The sequence below is a fragment of the Chiloscyllium plagiosum genome, unplaced genomic scaffold (genome assembly GCF_037043375.1).
Source record: "Chiloscyllium plagiosum isolate Xiang-an unplaced genomic scaffold, Cpla_swu_hap1 HiC_scaffold_33, whole genome shotgun sequence".
Classification (NCBI taxonomy): Eukaryota; Metazoa; Chordata; class Chondrichthyes; order Orectolobiformes; family Hemiscylliidae; genus Chiloscyllium; species Chiloscyllium plagiosum.
The window spans coordinates 20504786-20527158 of NW_028270171.1; the positions used below are offsets into that span (position 1 = coordinate 20504786).

The window sequence follows — 22373 nt, forward strand, 5'->3', positions numbered from 1 at the left end:
TGGAGGCTGGGGAGAGGTGGGGGAATGGGTGGGAGTGGTAGAGGTGGGGGAATGGGTGGGAGTGGGGGAGGGGTAGAGGTGGGGGATGGGTGGGAGTGGGGGAGGGGTAGAGGTGGGGGGTGGGTGGGAGTGGGGGAGGGGTAGAGGTGGGGGATGGGTGGGAGTGGGGGAGGGGTAGAGGTGGGGGATGGGTGGGAGTGGGGGAGGGGTAGAGGTGGGGGATGGATGGGAGTGGGGGAGGGGTAGAGGTGGGGGATGGGTGGGAGTGGGGGAGGGGTAGAGGTGGGGGATGGGTGGGAGTGGGGGAGGGTAGAGGTGGGGGATGGGGATGGGGGATAGGTGGAGGCTGGGGAGTGGAAGGTGCTGCACTGTCGCTCCTCCGGCCTCTAGGTGCCGCTCTGACCGCGCTCCCTGGGACCCCGTGACGTCACGACCCGGTTTGAGCGGGCGGCGGGAGCAGCGGGAGCGCGCGGGCGGCGGGACCGGGACCGGGACCGGGAGCAGCGGGAGCGCGATGTCGGTGCTGAAGCCGCAGAACAAACACCCGGATCTTAACAACGGCACCGTCCTGGTGGGTGAGGGCCTGAGGGCGGGGCTGGGGCTATCCCCCCCAACTCCCCCCCCTCCCCCCTCCCCAATACCCCCCAATTCCCCCCTCCCCCACTCACCCCCCCCTCCCCCACTCACCCCCCAATTCCCCCCCTCCCCCACTCACCCCCCAATTCCCCCCTCCCCCACTCACCCACCCCCCTCGCCTACTCACCCCCCAATTCCCCCTCCCCCACTCACCCCCCTCCCTCACTACCCCCAATTCCCCCCCTCCCCCAGTCCTCCCCCACTCCTCCACCCACCCCTCCACCCACTCCTCCCCTCACTCACCCACCCCACCCCCTCCCCCACTCACCCCCCCCACTCACCCCCCCCACTCACCCCCCAATTCCCACTTACTCCACTACCCCACCCCCCCACTCACCCCCTCCTCCCCCACTCACCCCCTTTCCCCCCCACTCACCCCCTTTTCCCCCCCACTCACCCCCTTTCCCCCCCACTCACCCCCCTCCCCCCCCACTCACCCCCCTCCCCCAATTCCCCTACTACCCCACCCCCCACTTTCCCCTCCCTCTGCCCTTGCTCCCCCCCCCCTTCTCTCCTTGCTTCTCTCACATCATTCTTCCCTCCTGGCAGACACACGATGGGCCGAATGGGGCCGTTGCCTTGTTTTATGTTCGTTCCCTTGTCTCAGATTCTCTCTGATCCCGCTAACATTCTTACTAATAATCAGAGGGGGCGGATTGTGGGCTGTACTGAGGGGAAGGATCAGACTTGTCCATGATTCCCCCCCCCCCATGTTACTGAGGGGAATGGGTGAAGGCACTGCCTTTAACAAATGGGAGGATGTTCTTGACTAATTGTTGGATAATTTGGAGGTGAAGAGTTTTTTTTCTTCTTTTTGCAGCTGGTGGGAGCTGATGGTCTTCATTTGGACCAACTTGCGGCTGCGATCCTGAAGGAGAACAAATCCTTTGAAGTGAACATGTAAGTTCTAAAGACAATCACAAGGACATCAAAATCATTGAGAAACTACTGTGTCGACATACTAGCAATCATTGGTACAGCTGAATATTTTTCTGTGCATGTGTCATTCAATGATTCCGTGTTTAGATCAGGGTGGTGCTGGAAAAGCACAGCAGGACAGGCAGCATCCGAGGAGCAGGAAAATCGACGTTTCGGGCAAAAGCCCTTCATCAGGAGGGGATTGGCAAACAGATTGGACTTGTTTCAGATGGAGGAATTGTTGTTGCTAGTTCAAGTGTAGACCAGCCCCATGTTCTGTCACTCAGTTAGATCAATCCTTTATACATACCTAGCCTCCTACCCCATAAACCTTCCCAAAGGGGTTTGCCGATGTTTTGGAAGATTTTACACCTTTCTTTCCCCTTTCTGTGAATTTGGCATGAGTCAGTAAGAGCCCACAGGAACCAAGGTGAAGTGACATATTGAATCCAAAATTGGCTGACAGGTAGGAGGCAGGATATAGAATTCCTACAGTGCGGAAACTGGCCCTTCGGCTCAACAAGTCCACAACGACCCTCTGAAGGGTAACCCACCCAGACCCATTCCCCTATCCTATACTTACCCCTGACTAATGCCCCTAATCTACACATCCCTGAATGCTGTGGGCAATTTAGCACTGTCAGTTCACCTAACCTGCACATCTTTGGATTGTGGGAGGAAACTGGAGCACCTGGAGGAAACCCCACACAGACAGTCACCCAAAGCTGGAATCAAACCCGGGTCTCTGGTGCTGTGAGGCAGCAGTGCTAACCACTGAGCCACCGTGCTGCCACAGATGATGGTTAAAGAGATGCTTCTGTGACTGGAAGTCTGTCCAGTGGGGTTACGCAGGGCTAGGTGCTTGTGGTGTGTATTAATGATTTGGACTTAGACAAAGTGGGTGTGTTTCAAGAAGTTTGTAGATGGCATGAAAATTGTTGAGGCGGTGAGTGGTAACCATAAACTGCAGAAAGATACTAATGGTCTGGTCAGGTGGATAAAGCAGTAGCAAATGGAATTTAACTGGAAAAAGTCTGTTAAAATGTACTTGGGGAGTGTTAGTATGGCAAGAGATTACAGTATGAATGATAGGAACTTGGAAAGAACTGAGGATCTGATGGACTTTAGTGTGCAAATCCACAGATGTCTAAGTCATCGAGCAGGCAAATAAGGTGCTGAACAAGTTAAATGGGATGTTTTATCAGCTGAGACATACAGAATACAAGTGTTGGAACAGGGCAGAATGCTGGTTCAGCAACAACTAGAGTACTATGTGCAGTTCTGATCACCACATTATAGGAAGGATGTGATTACACTAGGGAGGGTGCAGATTTACCAGGATGCTGCCAGGGCTGGAGAATTTAGAAGTCAGCATCTGAATGAGTGGTTGAGTCTGAAATTCTTGTAACATTTAAGATATTCACTTTCATTGCCATAGCCTCAATGACTGAGAGCTGGAAAGTGATAATAATGTAGTCAGATCTTAGATCAGCATGGATACAATGGGCTGAATAGTCTCTTCTCTGCTGTAAACAAAGAGTCCAGCACAGCCTGATGGGATCCAACTCTTGGGCTAGAATTAGATTAAAAGAGGGCAGTGTTGTCAAGAAAAGTATTAAGCCTGAGATTGGATCTGATTAAATATTAACAAAGGTTTACCATTGAATTGATAAAGATGGAAAAAAATTAAATATGAGAGTAAGCTAGCAAGAAATATAAAAACCATAAGAGTTTATATGAGTATGAGAAAGGAAGAGAGTTGAGAAAGTAAACGTGGATCCGTTAGACACGAGTGAAATAGCGATAAGGTGAAAAAAGAGCTGAGATGGTAAACTCATTTTGTCTCTCTTCACAGTTGTAGAAATTGTGGGAAGCCAGGAGTCTTAATGAGAATGAAAAACAAAAAATAACAGGTGAAGACAATGTATGGGAGAAATTAATGGGGGACTTAAAGCTGATAAATGTCCCGGACCTGATGGTCTACATCCTTGGGCTTTAGAAAATTTGGCTGAAATGATTGTAGATGGGACATTGCTTTTGAACATCCAGAATTCCTTGCTTCTATAGTGATCTGGAAAGCAAAGCAAAATGCACCCCTGCTGTTTCAGAAAGGAGGGAGTGAAGAAAATAGCCTGTTCCAGATGAGTAGGAAAAACGCTAGGTTGAGTTATTAAGAATATAGCATCAGCATATTTGGAAAATCATAACATAACTCAGCAGTGTGAGCATGGTTTTGCGTAAAGGATATTATGGTTTATAAATCTAACAGTCCAGGGGTCTAACTAGCAAGGCCGTCTCCGACTCTTATTCAAGGTACATGCCGCATATTTGAATTGTAAGAAAATATTTGATTAGGTGCTACATAGATGTTGCACGGAGTTAGGGCTCATAGGCGTGATGGGAGGTGATGGGGCTGTTTCTCCATAACTGGGGTGTCCTGTGCCAGGGATCATTGTGGCAAAAGTGAGGACTGCAGATGCTGGAGATCAGAGTCAAGATTAGAGTGGTGCTGGAAAAGTACAGCAGGTCAGGCAGCATCCGAGGAGCAGGAAATTCGACGTTTTGGGCAAAAGCCCTTCATCAGGAATTCCTTCATCAGATTTTCCTGCTCTGATGCTGCCTGACGTGCTGTACTTTTACATTACCACTCTAATCTTGCCAGGGATCAGTGTGCCAGACTAATGGCATTTAGAACTAAGTGAGAAGCTCTCACTTGTGAATTGATGGGCTGAATGGCTTACCTCTGCTCCATGTCTTATGTGAATTATTCAGTTATTGAATATATTCAACACTTAAATTGATGGATTTTAGACAGTGTAGGAATTGAGGAAAATGCAGATAAGAAAGTGGGTTCACGTAGAAGCTTAACCAGGAACTTATTGCGGAGTAGACTGAGAAGGAGATGGTGTGGCCTGCTCCTCCTGTTTAATGTAAAATTATACAAAGTTACTTCTTGTGGTAATTCTGAATAATCTGAAGCTGTTTTCATCGAAGTGTGTGAGATGGCAATGGATGGAAATAATAATGATTACTCGGCTTTCCTTTCTGTGTTGTTGGTCTGTACTCAGCTTGACATTTGCAAATGTGACTTAACAAGATTCAACTCTGTGTAATTTGCCCTGTTTTGTCTGCTTTCCTCATAAATAAGGCAAACTTGGCAGAACAGTGGAGGAGGAGGATTACATCGTGGGTGGCTGTCAGAAAAAAATCTTGTGTTTTAAACCTAGATCCTTTATACTGCAGGAGAGGTTGAAGAAAATTGTCAAATGGGTAAATTAGAGTCATAGAGATGTACAGCATGGAAACAGAGCCTTCGATCCACCTCGTCCATGCTGACCGGATATCCCAACCCAATCTAGTCCCAGCACCTGGCCCATATCCCTCCAAACACTTCCTATTCATATACCCATCCAGATGCCTTTTAAATGTTACAATTGTACCGGCCTCCACCACTTCCCCTGACAGCTCATTCCATACCCGTACCACCCTCTGAGTGAAAAAGTTGCCCGTTAGGTCCCTCTTATATCTTTCACCTCTCACCCCAAACCTATGCCCTCTAGTCCTGGACTCCTCGACCCCAGGGAAAAGACTTTGTCTGTTTATCCTATCTGTACCCCTCATGATTTTATAAACCTGTATAAGGTCACCCCTTAGCCTCCTGACGCTCCAGGGAAAACAGCCCCAGCCTGTTCAGCTTCTCCCTATAGCTCAAACCCTCCCAACCCTGGCAACATCCTTGCAAATCTTTTCTGAACTCTTTGTGGAGTGTTTAAATCCTAGAGGCAGAGTTCATGTCTTTTTTTTTTTGTCCGGTGATGGACTACTGTGTTGTTTGGACAGTTGCAAATTATGCACTGGCTTACAGTGCGATCCAAAAAAGCCCCCAAATGAATGCTTTAAAGTAATTGCAAGAAATGATTTTTAATAAGAAACATGGTTAGAGCTGTGTAAATTGGTATGCAGTGGCAATTCACTGAAAAGCTTTGCATACTGTATGCCAACTCTTTAGCCAAGGAACGTTTCCACCTGCTGCATAGCCTCTGTCCATCTGGAAGCATGTTCATTTCCAGCCCTCTGCTTTGTGCTGCTTTGAAATAACCATGAGGTGTTGTCATGTTATACAAGACTGAGGACAGTGGTCAATTTCACACTGCCATTTCACTGTTGTAGAATGTCAGTCACACAACCTGCTATCCCAGCCATTGCATTTTTCTCCAAAATTGTGCTCATGAAACTTTTAACTGGATATATTGCAACTAACATAAGTCCTTCCTGAAGAAGGGCTTATGCCCGAAACGTCAATTCTCCTGCTCCTCAGATGCTGCCTGGCCGCTGTGTTTTTCCAGCACCACATTTTTCAACTCTGGTCTCCAGCATGTTCAGTCCTCACTTTCTCCAAATTGCAACTAACATCAAGTCACCTTCAGGTTTATTTGATAACTTACAGTTGGGGTGCTTGTGTAACTCTCATACTTTTTCATTTCTTGTAGTCACTTAGCAAGACGCCTGCCATTACCTGCAGAGAATGAGCACAGCAGACCACGGATAGACCTCATTGTCTTCCTCATGGATTTGCGCAGTCAGCACAGGTGAGCTGAAGTTGTCTTTGAATGTGCAGACTTAATCCAGTTACCGTAAAATCTAGGCAGTCAGACATTGTCACGTGGTGCTGGAGAGTAGCAATTGTGGAGACCGGCAACCAATGAGGCAACTGTTCCGAATATCTTTTCCTCACCGTACTTAAAGTGTGCATGGGAGGACTGGTGATGTGAGTGGCCTGAGTGTTGCACTGCCTTGACAGCTATAACAATCAGATCTGCCGTAGACACAGCTACATTTTATAGCAATGGTTTGGCAGCACAGTGCGAGGAACTTTTTGTCTTGATCAGCTTATTGTACTAATTTAGGCATTATGGAATGTTCTCTTTACACAGAAGTATTTAGCTTGTCTGCTGGAACGAAATTCAGTAATTGTAAGAATAAAGTAATTCAGATATCACAATTGGCATTAACATTCGAATTTTAGAGTTTGTGCGAAGATTTGTAGCTCGGGTGCTCGTTGCTGTGGTTCTGTTCGCCAAGCTGGAAGTTTTTGTTGCAAACGTTTCATCCCCTGGCTAGGCGATATCATCAGTGCTTGGGAGCCTCCTGCGAAGCGCTTCTTTGATGTTTCCTCCGGTGTTTATAGTGGTCTGTCCTAACACACACACAGACCAAGTCCTAAACTATGAAAGTAATCACCCCAACACACACAAACGAAGCTGCATCAGGACACTATTCAAAAGGGCCACAACACACTGCAGTACACCAGAACTGCAAAAAGAAGAAGAAGAACACCTATACAAGGTATTCGACAAAAACGCTTACCCGCGCAACTTCATCAACAGATGCCTAAGAGAAAGACCACGGAACGAGGACATACCACAACCAAAAGGACTAGCCACACTACCATACATCAGGAGCATCTCGGAACTGACAGCCAGACTACTGCGACCCCTAGGACTCATAACGGCACACAAACCAACAGCCACCCTCAGACAACAACTCACCAGAACGAAGGACCCGATACCCAACATGAGCAAAACTAATGTAGTGTACAAAATACCATGCAAGGACTGCACAAAACACTATATAGGACAAACAGGAAGACAGCTAACAATCCGCATACATGAACATCAACTAGCCACGAAACGACACGACCAGCTATCCTTAGTAGCCACACACGCAGACAACAAGCAACATGAATTCGACTGGGACAACACTACTATCATAGGGCAAGCCAGACAGAGAACAGCCAGGGAATTCCTAGAGGCATGGCATTCATCCACAAACTCCATCAACAAACACATCGACCTGGACCCAATATACCAACCACTACAGCGGACAGCTGAAACTGACAACCGGAAGCGGCAGGGACAGACCACTATAAACACCAGAGGGAACATCAAAGAAGCGCTTCGCAGGAGGCTCCCAAGCACTGATGATGTCGCCTAGCCAGGGGACGAAACGTTTGCAACAAAAACTTCCAGCTCGGCGAACAGAACCACAGCATTCGAATTTTAGTTCTGTACTGTGAGCATAAACCCAGACAATTCCAAATTAACATCAACATGTGTTACTGAATGAAACCATTGACAGTAATGTTGTCTCACATGGTCACAACAATATAGATGCAAAGTCATCTTTTGAGTCTCTTCATTGAACGTGTGCAAATAACTGAATGCAACTGTTTTAAGTTGATTTAATGAAACTCTGCACCCCCAAATAGATGATGTAGCAGTCGGATGCTGTCCAGGTCCCATGCTCACTAATATTTGCATCAGTTGCTATGAGAAACATGTTTTGAGCTCTAATTTTATTTCTTATAACGCAGACAATGCATTCATAATCTTTGAATGTGCAGCTGCCTATATAGATTTCCTTATACACCTTTGTCAAGCACTCAAATTCACTTTTAAGATGGAGCAGTCTCTGCTCGCATTTCTCGATGGAGAAATTCTTATTTGAGAAATTCACTAATGAGTTCTCCACGACTGTCAACTGCAAACCTACCTTTGTCGGTCAATATACGTGTTGGGATTCATATGACTGCATATAAGACCATAAGAAATAGGAGCAGAATTAAGCCATTTAATCCAGCAAGCCCCACCGTGCCATATGAACATGGCTGATCTATTTCTCAACCCCAATCTCCTGCCTTTTCACCGTAACCCTTAATCCCCTTACTAATCAAGAGCCTATCTATATCTGTCTTAAATACACTCATTGAGGGGCATGGATGGGATAAATAGGAAAGGTCTTTTCCCTGGGGTGGGGAGTCCAAAACTAGAGGGTGTAGTTTTAGGGTGAGAGGGGAAAGACTTAAAAGGGACCTGAAGCATAACCTTTTCATGCAGAGGGTGGTGCGGGTATGGAATGAGCTGCCAGAGGAAGTGATGGAAGCTGGTACAATGACAACATTTAAAAGGCATCTGGATGGGTATATAAATAGGAAGGGTTTGGAGGGATAACAGCCAAGTGCTGGCAAATTGGACTAAATTAGGTTAGGATATCTGGTCAGCATGGACGAATTTGACTGAAGTGTTTGTTTCCGTGCTGTACAACTCTATGACTTGGCTTCCACAGCTTTCTCCAGCAATGAGTTCCCCAGATTAACCCCCCTCTGGCTGAAGAAATTCCTCCTCCGTTCTAAATAATTGTTCCTTCACACTGAGGCTGTCCCCTCGGGTCCTAGTCTCTCCTACTAATGGAAGCGTCTTCTCTATGTCCATTCTAATCGAGATCTGCCAGTGTTCTGTAAATTCCAATCAGATCCCTCTTTGTCTTTCTGAACTCCATTGAGTACAGACCCAAAGTCCTCAACTGTTCCTCATAGGACAAGCCCTTCATCCCCGGGATCATTCTTGTAAAACTCCTCTGGACTCCCTTCAAGGCCTTACATATGGGGCCCAGAACTGCTCTCAATATTCCAAACATCATCTGACCAAAGCCTTGTACAATCTCAGCAGTACATCCCTGCTGTTGCATTCTAGCCTTCTTGAAATGCATTTGTCTTCTTCCAACTGAACCCGCACGTTATCCTTTCAGGAATCTGGAACTAGGACTCAGGAGTCACTTTGTGATTTAGATTTCAGAAGCCTTTCCCCGGCTGCCATCCTGAAAAGGACCCCATTATCCCCATTCTCTGCCTTCTGCTGGTCAGCCAATCCTCCATCCATGGCAGTAACTCGCCCCTGATACCATGGACGACTCTCTTATTTAGCAGCCTCCTCTGTGACAACTTGTCAGAAGCCTTCTGGGAATCCAAATTAATCGCATCCACTGGCTCTCCTTCGTCCAACTTGCTCGTTAACTCCTCAAAGAATTCCAGCAGACTGTCTGGCATGACCTCCCCGTGATGAAGCTGTGCTGACTCAGCACTATTTTACCATGCACTTCCAAGTACTACTCAAGTTTCTGTTCTGGAAACTTTAAAAACCTCTCCTGAAAGCTCCCCCTCTTTAACTTTTCCCACAATTTTCTATGCGGTTGTACCCCACCCATCCCCCACTATTTAGCCCTAGCCACAGCCTTGTCTGGTTGCCCTTGTAAATTGGGTCCAGATCTAATCTCTCCTTACAAAACTGATGCACGTGAAGTGAGAGCTGATGGCTATCCTGATCAGATCAGTGTCCACAGTGTATTGTACAAACTCACAATTGGGCTAAAGGCTGCCACTTCCAGACCGGAAAGTGGCCCAGTCTACCTCAAGTTACCCCGGAAAAGAACATTATCTTAAAAATTTGAACAACAGGTTAAACAAGCAGTTTTATTCTGTCCATATGCATGGTTGTGTGAGTGATACTTTACATGAATGGGCTGCTGCCTTCCAACCTGAAAGACTTTCCATCGACTTCTTAATTAAACTTCACCACTAGTATGATACCAGATGTGTAGGCTGTATGTTCCAGCAATGACTGATCAAATCCAATACCATATTCCTTCACTGAAAACAACACAGAAGGTAGGATAGTATCCGTTGAGAATGAGAGCAAGCTAACATTTTGCGTCTCGATGACTGTTCATCAGTCATCTAGATTCAACGTTAGATGCTGTCTGATCTGCTGTGATCTCCAGCATTTATTGTTTTCTACCATATTCCTTCAGTTCTCCTAATAATATTCAAATAGCCTGTGCTTGCAAAACCAAAACAAAAAAATCTACTCTTAAGTGTAATTTTGTCACTGGACAGCACTTACCGAACAATCCTTCTGTGCTCAAAGTTACATTAACAACCAATTTAAAATCTGTTGAGTTCATACTGTGCCTCACTTATTAAAAACAAGATGCGTTCTTATGTAGGAGCAATTCTCTGCAAACGTAAGGAATGCGTTCAAGTCTTGTGTCTTTTTGAATTACCCAGGAGCGATTGTTCCTTGTTGGTTTCACCACAGCAACACCTCAGCCCCTCAGAGTCGGCTGCCAGCCATTCAGCTTCCTTTACCTCTAGTAAACATTGTTGTTGTAGTTGAAATTTGGCTTTCTTGCATTGGGTCTGATCAGTGCAAGACAAATGTGTCTCTCCTCTCAGTAATGTTCACGAACTGTACTACAAAGCAACAATTTAAATTATTGTCCAGGTCTTCCAAAGAGTGGCAATCATTGTAGGATTGCCATTCCTCTTGAATATTCTCCTGATTCGAGGCTGTTCTGCATTTCCTCCTGGATGCTGAGAGTCTGGCTTTACCATCAATGTGGTGTGCAGCGTTTCTTGTTACAGCAGAGTAGAGTCGGGGGCTAGCAGGTTTGAGTGGGGCAGGCAGAATATTTGTCGTCTTTTGCTGCCATCTGGTATGTTGAAAGTTTAAACATTAGTGAATACGTGAGTAGCTGAATGAAGTAAGTGGGTAGGGTGGGTGCAGTGATGGTCGAGGGAGTTTTCCAGTGGGTGTAGTTGGGGGGGTCTGGAAGGTAGTGGCAGCAGGGGTTTTGGTATCAGTTGTGAAATTATCCAAGAGCTAGATTTTGTTAATCTATTTCACATCTCCTGGATGACTGTCCAGCTAAGTCTCTTAGTACTGTCGAAAGTCTTTGACTGTAGCACAGAATTGTCGATGTTCGCATAGGATTGCACATCTGAAATTGAAACCTCCTGGCTAGTTCCTACATAAGTCAGCATGTTGTGACCTCCACAAGGTACTGATATGCATTTCAGTCATATGTGCAACCTCTGATGATCTGGAGACCAGGAAATTTGTTTTAATGTCTTTTGACTGTCTTCACTTATTTCCCTAGTTGTTCTTATTTTTGCTTTACTTTGTATTTCTGAACAATGCACCCAATCTAAATCTCTTTCTGGTTTTATATGTTACAAAATAATCCGTATTTTCAAAGTACCTTTCATGATCTCAGGATATGGCAAAGTACTTTACAGATTGATTTAAGTACTTTTTAAATGTTGTCACTATTATATTGAGTTGAATTGAATTGAACTTATTGTTGCGTGCACTGAGGCACAGTGAAAAGCTTTGTCTTGCGAGCAATACAGGCAGATCATAGAGTTAAGTAGCATAGATGTAATGTGACACAGCAAACTTTCTCAAACAGCAAAGAGAGAAATAGCCAGTTATCCAGCTTTAGTTAACAGGTAACTGCAAAGAACTGGCTAAGAATTCATTTTTAAAAGCTTTTACTATGATAATCAAACCAAAATCAATATAAATTAACCATATTAAACTGTGTTCAGTTAAAATTGTAAACTGTATTTTTAAGTACCTGGGACAACAAAGGTTCTATAGATCTCCAGTTTACTGGTGGTTCCCAGCACAAATGGCACCATGTGCAGTCCCTTCAGAACTCTGTTCTTCTAAGGTAGAATTGCTTCATTTATGCAGGAGTTTGGCACAAAATCCCATGTAACGTAAGCGTTTGTATACCTAACATCCAGCAAACGGCACACCTTTCCTGATCCTTCAATGCTGTACTCAAGGAATCACCCCTCCAACTATGCCACAACGTTCGGTGTCTTACACACACAGCTTCCTCATTGCTATTGTTTGGTCATACAGTCACAGAGACGTACAGCACAGAAACTGACCCCTCGGTCCAACTCGTCCATGCCGACCAGGTATCCGAAATTAATCTCTTCCCATTTGCCAGCATTTAGCCCATATCCCTCTAAACCCTTCCTGTTCATATATCCATCCAGGTGTCTTTTAAATGTTGTAATTGTACCAGCCTCCACCACTTCCTCTGGCAGCTCATTCTACACATGCAGCACCCTTTGTGTCAAAAAAGCTGCCCCTTAGGTCTCTTTTAAATCTTACCCCTCTCATCTTAAACCTATGCCCTCTAGTTTTGGGTTCCCCTAACTAGACGAAAAGACCTTGTCTGTTCTCACTATCGATGTTCCTCATGATTTTATAAACCTCCATAAGGTCACCCCTCAGCCTCTGACGCTCCAGGGAAAATGGCACCAGCCTATTCAGCATTACCTATAGCTCGAACTCTCCAATCCCAGCAACATTCTTGTAAGTCCTTTCTGAACCCTTTCAAGTGTTTAGACCATAAGACATTGGAGCAGAAATTAAGCCATTCAGCCCATCGAGTCTGCTGTACTATTCAATCATGGCTGATAGCTTTCTCAACCCTATTCTCCCGCTTTCTCCCCGTAATCCTTGATCCCTTTGATAGTCAAGGACCTGGCCTCCACAGCCTTCTGTGGAAATGAATTCCATAGATTCCGCACTCTCTGGCTGAAGAAGTTTCTCCTCATCTCTGTTCTAAAAGGTCTTCCCTTTACTCTAAGGCTGTGCCCTTGGGTCCTGGTCTCTCCTGCCAATGGAAACATCTTCACCACATCCACTCTGTCCAGGCCATTCAGTATGTTTCAATTAGATCCCCCTCCATCGAGTAGAGACCCAGAGACCTCAAACATTGCTCAAATGTTAAGCTTTTCATTCCTGAGACCGCTCGCGTGAACCCCCTCTGAACATGTTGCAGGGCCAGTCCATCTTCCCTGAGATATGGGGCCCAAAACTGTGCAAAGTATGCAAAATGTGGTCTGACCAGAGTCTTATAGAGCCTCAGAATATTCAAGTCCTCTCAAAGTAAATGCCATCATTGCATTTGCCTTCCTAACTACTGACTCAACCTGTAAGTTTACCTTGAGAGAATCCTGGACTAGAACTCCCAAGTCTCTTTGCATAGAATCATAGAGATGTACAGCATGGAAACAGACCCTGCGGTCCAACCCGTCCATGCCGACCAGATATCCCAACCCAATCTAGTCCCACCTGCCAGCACCCGGCCCATATCCCTCCAAACCCTTCCTATTCATATACCTACCCAAATGCCTCTTAAATGTTGCAATTGTACCAGCCTCCACCACTTCCTCTGGCAGCTCATTCCATACACGTTCCACTCTCTGTGTGAAAAAGTTGCCCCTTAGGTCTGTTTTATATCTTTCCCCTCTCACTCTAAACCTATGCCCTCTAGTTCTGGACTCTCCGACCCCAGGGAAAAGACTTTGCCTATTTACCCTATCCATGCCCCTCATAGTTTTGTAAACCTCTAGAAGGTCACCTCTCAGCCTTTGACACTCCAGGGAAAGCAACCCCAGCCTGTTCAGCTTCTCCCTGTAGCTCAAATCCTCCAACCCTGGCAACATCCTTGTAAATCTTTTCTGAACCCTTTCAAGTTTCACAACATCTTTCCGATAGGAAGGAGATCAGAATTGCACGCAATATTCCAATAGTGGTCTAACCAATGTCCTGTAGAGCCACAACATGACCTCCCAACTCCTGTACAGACTTAAATTTTCTTCCCATTTAGAAAGAGTCCATGCCTCTATTCTTCTTACCAAAGTGTATGACCTCATATTTTCCCACGTTGTACTCCATCTGCCACTTCTTTGCCTACTCTCCTAACCTGTCCAAATCCTTGTGCAGCCTTCCTGTCTCCTCAATGCTACCTATCCCTCTATCTCTGTTTGTATTGCCAGCAAACTTAGCCAGAATGCCCTCAGTTCCTTCATCTAGATTGTTAACATATAAAGTGGAATGTTGTGGTGCCAACACCGTGCCTTGCGGGACACCACTTGTCACCGGCTGCCACCCTGAGAAAGACCTTTTTATCCCCACACTCTACTGTCTGCCAGAAAGCGGAGAGTTGTCTCCTCCAAAGGGAAAAACCGTTAGACTGCTCAAGCGCTATATTCATTATGACAGCTGGTTGTAATTTTACCCCTCCGATTTGTGATTTTCTCTCCTCCATGAACTTCCATTTCACTAACAACCCGATACTACAGGCTGATCTCACCCCAGATATCTGTTGTCGCAACCAGGAATTCCAATCTGCACACCCTTCTGAGAAAGCTGGGCCTTTCAGTTCCTTTTCCAAATAAGGACTGTCAAAAATAAAACAGGAAAACAGGGGCTTTGAAAGAAAACACAGTTTGCAAATTGGATGTCATCACACTGTGAACACGTTGATGGGATAAATTATAATTTTATTCTATAATCTTAATGAATTGGGTAGAATCCTGAGTGTGGGGGACAGGCCATTCAGACCAATAACTCCACACCGATCCTTCGAAGAGTAACCCACCCACACCCAACCTCCTACCCTTTTCCCTGTAATCCTCAATTTCCCATGGCTAACATGCCTACACATTCCTGAACCCTATGGGAAATTTAGTGTGGCCAATTCACCCTGACCTGCACGTCTGTGGACTGAGAGGGGAAACCGGAGCACCCGGAGGAAACCAACGCCAACACGGGGAGAATGAGCAAACTGCACACAGACAGTCGCCCGAGGCTGGAATCGAACCTGGGTCCCTGGCCCTGTGAGGCAGCAGTACTAACCAGTGAGCCACTGTGTCGCCCTTGATGTGAATTTTCTCCTTTGATATATTGGGACCAATGCGTGAGATAAACTTTGGAGGGCCATTATCCCAGTCGTGTTAATCAGTGGCAAAATCTGAATGTAGACAATAAGAACCAAATCACCCATGTGGGCTGTAAGGTTTGACTGATTATTACTCCTCAGTAATTATGTACGCAGGCTGCACATGCATGTTTGAGACCTCAACAGTGTCATTGTCATCAAATGGATAACTTATCTGTGATGCCTAATGGGTTAAAATTAGCATGGAATGGATGAATGAGGAATTTGATGAATAAAGACATTCTGGTACAGAATGCTGGAGAGAGTTTGTTCTGAATGCTGGCTGTCACTTTTGACTTTATTGTTAAAACATTGTCAACAAAAATGATTTGCAACTCTTAAAACTGTGGATCTGTTTATAATCAGCAGTACACTTTAAAGGGGGCATGAAACTAAAGTATGTTAGTTAAGTTTCTGTGTCATATTCACAACATTGCACTGTCTCTGTTTCCCCATTTTGATATAATTCTGCATTAAACTGCTCTTTATATTCATTTTAGTGTTGAAACTGTGAAGACATCCCTGGCTTATGTGGATGTGAATTATTTCCTTGGGAAAGTTTGCTTCCTTGCAGTTGGGGGTAAGTTTGAAATGAAAACTGAGTGAAAATCTTGGAGAGACTTTCCTAACACTTAAGAACAAAAATAGGCCATTCAGCCCATTGAGTCTGCTCCCCCATTCAATGAGATTGTGGTTGATCTGATAATCCTCAACTCCACTTTCCCGCCTTTTCCCATGCCCTTGATTCTCCTTTACAGAGTTAAAACTCTGCCTATATTAACCTTGCATATACTGAATGACTGAGCCTCAAAACCCCTCTGTGGTAAAGACTTCCACAGACTCACCACCCTCTGAGAGACAAAATGTCTCCTTGTCTCTGTTTTAAATATATGATCCCTTGTTACGTCCTCTGGTCCTACATTCTCCCACGAGAATAAACAGCCTTTCTGCATCGACCTTGTCAAGTCCTCGAAGAATCTTGTATATTTCAATAAGGCCGTCTCTCACTCTTTTCTTTTCCAACGAGTTTAGGTCCAATCTACTTAACCTCTGCATCAGGAATAATCCCTTCATACACAGCCGAGTAAATATTCTCTGGACTGCCTCCAATTCCAGTGCAGAAGAACCTCGATTATCCGAAGGACACGGGCGGGGAGTATTTCGTTAAGTCTAATTTTTAGGGTTTGGTGGGGAAGTGGATTTTTTTTTTATTTGAGAATTGGGCAGTGCTGACTGAGCCAGCATTTATTGCCCATCCCTAATTCCCTTGGAGAAGGCAATGGTGAGTTGCTGTCTTGAAATGCTGCAGTCCACGGGGTGTAGATATACCCAGAGTTCTGTTAGGAAGCAATTTCCAGGATTTTGCCCCGGGGACAATGAAGGAATGATCCAAATCAGGGTGGTTTGTGTGGCTTGAAGGGGCGCTTGTAGCTGGCTTCTGCTGCCCTTCTCCTTCTGGATGACCCTGGGTTTGGAAGGTGCTGTTGGAGAAGCTTGGGTGAGTTGACAAGTAAATGAGGGATAGATGAACAGGAATGGGTAAGGGACAGGACTGGGTGCAAAGCATGGGGATAAAATTCCTGCACTTATAAGGTCCTGTTTTGTGCAGACTGATAAATGATCAGAGAGAAGTCCACATGCGTGATGCTTTTGAATTGATCAGGATAAGTGAGCAGTGGAATGATATCTTCTTGAGGTTTTGGCATTCCAGTTCAGATATGCCTTTTCTGGTGCAGGCCGGGCTGTGAAGCACCAATCAATAGAGATGTATACCCTGAAGCAACTGGCAGATTCCTACTCAAGCCCCCTGATTCCTGCTGAGCTGGAGGTAAGAACAACTCAGAGACCATCATTGCGGTGGTTGTGATGTCACAGTGCTATATGTCGGACATCACTTCCTTGTCTGGATTATTATGTCGCTCTGATTCTTGCTGGATTCAATTGGTTTTCATCTGTTCTACGAGCTTGGCTGTCTTTTGAGACATATGGAATTATAAATCTGTTTAAGAGAGGGAAGAAGATAAACTAATGATCACTTCCTTCATTTTTATTCTATATCTCGAGGTATTGATGACACTTTTCGGGAGCTGGTGTCCATCAGTTGCTTCCTGTGTGAGAAAGAAAACAGCTTTTGGAAAGGAGTTGCTCTTTTCATCAATGGCAGTAGAATTATTTTTGTAACTGCAGCTTCCTCATTTAAGATGGCACCATCTTGCAGTTTAAATGTGATGCGGGAAGCTTAGTTTAATGTTAGTTTTCCCAGGTACGCTGACCATACCACAGCTCTAACTCACCCAACTCCTCCACTGTTGCTAAACGACACTGACATCCCAGTACTGGATGGACTGAAATTTCTTCCAATTAAATATTGGGAAGATGGAAATCATTGTTTTCTGTTCCTGACCAAACCCCAGTGCTGAATTGCCTGCTTTACTTCTCTTCCTGGCAATAGTCTGAGTTCAGTCAATCCATTCACAACTTTGCAGTGACATTTCATCCTGAGCTGAGTGTCTAACTTCCTATCCATGCCATTAGTAAGGCTTCCTAATTCTTCTTCCTTCCTGACTTCGTCCCACCTCAGCTCATCGTTTGCTGAAACCCTATTTTTTGCCTTGGTTTCTTCTCGATTTGACTATTGCAATGCGTTTGTAGCTGGTTTACCCTCCGTGAATATTAAATCAATCAACACTCACTGTCTTCACTTGCAGCAGGTCCAGTTTATCTGTCACCCCTGTGCTCACTAAAGTACATTGTCACCTAGTTGAGCAGTGTCTGACTTTAGAATTCTCTTCCTTGTTTTCAAATCCCACCATGTCCCTCACTGCCACCTTCCATCCCCAAACCAGATACCTTGTGAGGTCTCTACACTGTTCGAATTACGGCCTCTGGTGTGTTCGCAATTATTATCGCTCCACCATTGATGGCTGTGCCTTCAGTTACCAGAACCCAATCACTGGAATCCCCTCCCTAACCCAGTCTTTCAACCTTTAAGATGTTCCTTTTAAGCCAAGCATTGGGCTCTCTTGATACTTTCTGTGGCTCTGCGTCATGTTTTATTGTAATGTTCGCATGGAGCTCCCCGGGACATTACGTTATAAATATAACCTGGTTTGTTTTCAGAATTCCTGGTGTTATAGACCAGACAAAGCCCCCTCAAAATATTCAGAAGTTAGTTTAGACCCTAACCTTTTGTTATTTTAAAAGTAAGTACCAGGCGTTGCGTTCTGGATGCAATTATCAGATTTGAAGGGAAACATTTTATTCATCCACTATAGTTAAAACACAACAAAAGAACGAAGAAATTGGAATAACTTAACTCTGTTGGAAAATTTAATAGAATAGATTATTTGACTACTGACTGTTCTAATATGGTAACATCCCATAAACACACTCTTGGCAAATACAAATTCAGTAAAACATTGTCTGCCAGGTACTTCTGTAGTTCAGGAGAAAAAACAGGAAAAGACTCAGAGATAGAGAGAGAAAGAAGCAGGAAAAGATGTACTGCAGCTTCCAAATGGAGTTTGAAGACCCCAGCAGCAGCTGCTGCTGAAAATCTAAAACTAAAAATCCTGGTTCTGTGGGAGCTTGACCCCACCCGTTCAGGCTGCTTCTATTGTTCCAACTTTTAAAAAAAAAAACCAAGGCGCCTCAAACTGGATATTTTACGTGCTTTAAGTGAACAACTCGGCAACTCTGACTTAAAACCTCACTTAAAAAAAACGAGGACAAAATACCTCTTTCAAAGCCATAGTATTATCGTACTGGTCCCTCAGTTATGCTGCTGTGGGGAGATCTCAAGCAGAGAGCAAGTGCATCCCAAGTGGAGATCTGCAAGAAGATTGTCCTGAGTTTAGATCAGATTCCCTACAGTATGGAAACAGGCCCTTCGGCCCAACAAGTCCACACCGACCCTCCGAAGAGTAACCCACCCAGACCCATTCACTCCTGACTAATGCAGCTAACACTATGGGCAATTTAGAATTAAAGACAGCTACTTGCCGTCTTATCTTGAAATCGCACAGGATGCAGGGAGACCAATTCACCCTAACCTGCACATCTCTGGACTGTGGGAAGGAACCCATGCAGGCACTGGGAGATTGGGCAAATTCCACACAGACAGTCACCTGAGGTTGGAATTGAATCTGTCGCTGTGAGGCAGCAGTGCTAACCCCTGAGCCAACGTGCTGCCCTTATATGGCAATGTGTCTTGAAGTCACCTTGGACCAGGTTTCGTACCTGATTAGTTCAAAAGCAGAATTAGAAGTGATTTTGGTATTGGTGCTACATAAAATTGGCTATAGAGGAAGAAAAAAAGACAAGCTGAAATGTTCTGTTTGAGTGCCAAAAATAGAAATGGCAGCATGGTGGCTCAGTGGTTAGCACTGCTGCCTCACAGTGCCAGGGACCCGGGTTCGATTCCAGCCTTGGGTGACTGTCTGTGTGGAGTTTGCACATTCTCCCCGTGTCTGCGTGGGTTTCCTCTGGGTGCTCTGGTTTCCTCCCACAGTCCAAAGATGTGCAGGTCAGGTGAATTGGCCATGCTAAATTGCCCACAGTGATAGGTGCGTTAGTCAGAGGGAAATGGGTCTGGTTGGGTTACTCTTTGGAGGGTTGGTTTCGACTGGTTGGGCCGAAGGGCTTGTTTCTACACTGTAGGGGAATCTAACAAGGGCTTTAGAGAATCTAAGCTATTTGGCTGCACACTTCCATCAGCATGTCACGCTTTTGTGGGCGGCACGGTGGTACAGTGGTTAGCACTGCTGCCTCGCAGCGCCAGAGACCCGGGTTCAATTCCCGCCTCAGGCGACTGACTGTGTGGAGTTTGCACGTTCTCCCCGTGTCTGCGTGGGTTTCCTCCGGGTGCTCCGGTTTCCTCCCACACTCCAAAGATGTGCAAGTCAGGTGAATTGGCCATGCTAAATTGCCCGTAGTGTTAGGTAAAGGGGTAAATGTAGGGGTATGGGTGGGTTACGCTTCGGCGGGTCGGTGTGGACTTGTTGGGCCGAAGGGCCTGTTTCCACACTGTAAGTAATCTAATCTAAAATTTACATCATTTGTCATCACATTTACTCTGTATACTTAAAGCCAGGCTCACTCAGTGGATGGCTGGACACTTTAATGTTACAGGTTTTTTCCAGTGAGTCACTTGAACATTTTTTTTTCAACCATTCTCGATGTGAATTTAAAAACTTGTACAATACATGTTTTATCACAAGGCCAGGGAGGGAGGGAGGATGAAAGTAGAATAGTCATTAGCTGGCCTCATTATTGACCCGTTCCGAGGAAGGGTCGCTGAATCTGAAACGTAAACTCTGATTTGTCTTCACAGATGCTGCCAGACCTACTGAGCTTTTCCAGCAACTTCTGTTTTTGTTTCTCATTGTTGCGTCAATGTTTTACTTGTTCAGACACACAGACAAGTATGTTCAGCATACCTGGAGAAATCGTGATGTGCAGTTGCCAGTGTTTGACTGGGGTGGGCAGAGTTACAAATCTCTGATTTTTATCTTTTCCTGGGGAAGGATTTTTAACTTTACCTGGAGAAGGAGCTGGACTGGTTGTTAACAGTACATTTTCAAAGTTATTTTTGGGATCTTCTCTTCATCTTAGATGGATTTAGATGCTCTTTGTATCTAATGTAACCATTCAAAGTGCTAAACTAGTGTTGGTGCTCAATTTCTGTTTTTCAAATCATTTTTAAGAGGAAATTTATTTTGCAAAACACTATCACAATCCTCCAACTATTTTACCCAGTTCAAATCTGAAATACCTACACGTTTACTTGCATTGCTGTGAGGATTGCTGGCGTCTGATAGAGCTTTGGGCTGAACTTCAATTTTTGGACATGGCCCTATATGCAAATTTTGAAATGAATTTAGTTTGGGATTTCAAAGAGAAAATTCCAGCTCCTGTCCATGTGATTGCTGCGTGGCATTTTAGAGTTGCACTTGGCCATATCAGGAGGGAAACCCGCTGAGTGGTTCGATCAGCGGTGTCAGCTCGGTCTCAGAAAATAGTTTGGAGGAGAATTTAAGGCAGCTACTTGCCGTCTTATCTTGAAATCGCGCAGGATGCAGGGAGACCGAATGAGGGTCAAAGGTACGGTGTTCCCAAAAGATGTGACCAAACACTAATGTCTGATTCCTGAAGAAGGGCTTATGCCCGAAACGTCGATTCTCCTGTTCCCTGGATGCTGCCTGACCTGCTGCGCTTTTCCAGCAACACATTTTCAGCACTAATGTCTGCATGTACCTGAGCACAAAATGGATTTTGACAGTGTTCTGGAATTTCTGATTTGACCTTTGCATTCAAATAGGATGGCACTGGAGTGGAATAACCTTGTATTGTTTAGTCCGCAGAGAGAAGATCAGCGATAGCCCAGAGACTTATTCAGGTATTGAAGGTAGCAGCAGGCTTGGTACCAGGCATGTCTGCCCTTGCTCTCAGCTCGTTGACCAGACCCTCCTTCACGACTGAAACAGAGAGATGCTGAGCAGTACAATGAAATGTCGGCAGTTCTTCTGTTCACGATTGAGGATCCACTTTGTGTTTTCTCCTGTTCACTTAGACATGTGCAACTGCAGTTTACCTTTTGTTTCGTCTGGAAAGGAAAAATGATCATAACATAGATTTCCTCAGCTGTGGAATCCTCTGATGAGATTGCTTCTCTGAAAATATCTGTAAATAATTCACTGTGCAATAGAAATAAAATATGTTTTGTCCAGTTTGTTTCATTCAGATCAAATGCCATGCACCTCTGTTGGTTTCCTTATTCCTAAGTCATGTTGAGGCTGTACAGGACATTGGTGAGGCCTCTTCTGGAATACTGTGTCCCGTTCTGGTCACCCTGTTACAGGAAGGATATTATTAAACTGGACAGGGTTGAGGAGAGATTTACCAGGATGTTGGTAGGTATGGAAGATTGAGTTATAAAGCAAGTCTGGATCGACTGGGACTTTTTTCATTGGAGCGCAGGAGGATGAGAGGTGACCTTATAGAGGTTTATAGAATCATGAGGTGTATAGATAGGGTGACAGGTGTCTTTTCCCCAGAGTGGGGGATTTCAAGACTTGGTAGCACATTGGGTGAGAGGAGATTTTAAAAAAGACACGAGGGGCCACACTCTTTACACAGAGGGTGGTTTGCGTATGGAATGAACTTGCAGAGCAAGTGGTGGATGTGGGCACAAATACAACATTTAAAAGTCACTTGGATAATTCCATGAATAGGAAAGGTTTGGAGCCAGGAGCAGGTAGATAGGAGAATTCAGTTTGAGATTATGTTGGACTAAAGGGTCTGTTTCTGTGCTGTGTGACTCTATAAGTAGAAGGCTTATGCATTGCCCCCCTGTCTCCCCACCCCCACCTTGCAATTCTCACAAATTCTCTTAC

General features: G+C 45.1%; 1 protein-coding gene across 2 annotated transcripts; it reads left to right on the forward strand.

The window, feature by feature from the left end:
• Positions 1-435: 435 nt before the first annotated feature.
• Positions 436-21709, forward strand: cenpm (centromere protein M). Of its 2 annotated transcripts, XM_087978334.1 has the most exons (6): positions 437-571; positions 1457-1536; positions 6045-6143; positions 15480-15559; positions 16716-16807; positions 21335-21709. In XM_087978334.1, the coding sequence occupies exons 1-6, from the start codon at positions 515-517 to the stop codon at positions 21473-21475; spliced, it is 549 nt and encodes a 182-aa protein (XP_087834460.1). In that variant the 5' UTR covers positions 437-514; the 3' UTR covers positions 21476-21709. The 2 variants fall into 2 exon arrangements, with proteins under 2 accessions (XP_087834461.1, XP_087834460.1); XM_087978335.1 differs by lacking the exon at positions 16716-16807 and having other exon boundaries at positions 436-571.
• Positions 21710-22373: the final 664 nt, after the last annotated feature.

Bases quoted from the DNA above. Each gene is read 5' to 3' on its own strand.
- cenpm (XM_087978334.1), top strand. From the start codon at position 515: ATGTCGGTGCTGAAGCCGCAGAACAAACACCCGGATCTTAACAACGGC. The intron at 1,537-6,044 runs GTAAGTTCTAAA...CATTTCTTGTAG, and splicing joins AAATCCTTTGAAGTGAACAT to TCACTTAGCAAGACGCCTGC. The intron at 6,144-15,479 runs GTGAGCTGAAGT...TATTCATTTTAG, and splicing joins GATTTGCGCAGTCAGCACAG to TGTTGAAACTGTGAAGACAT.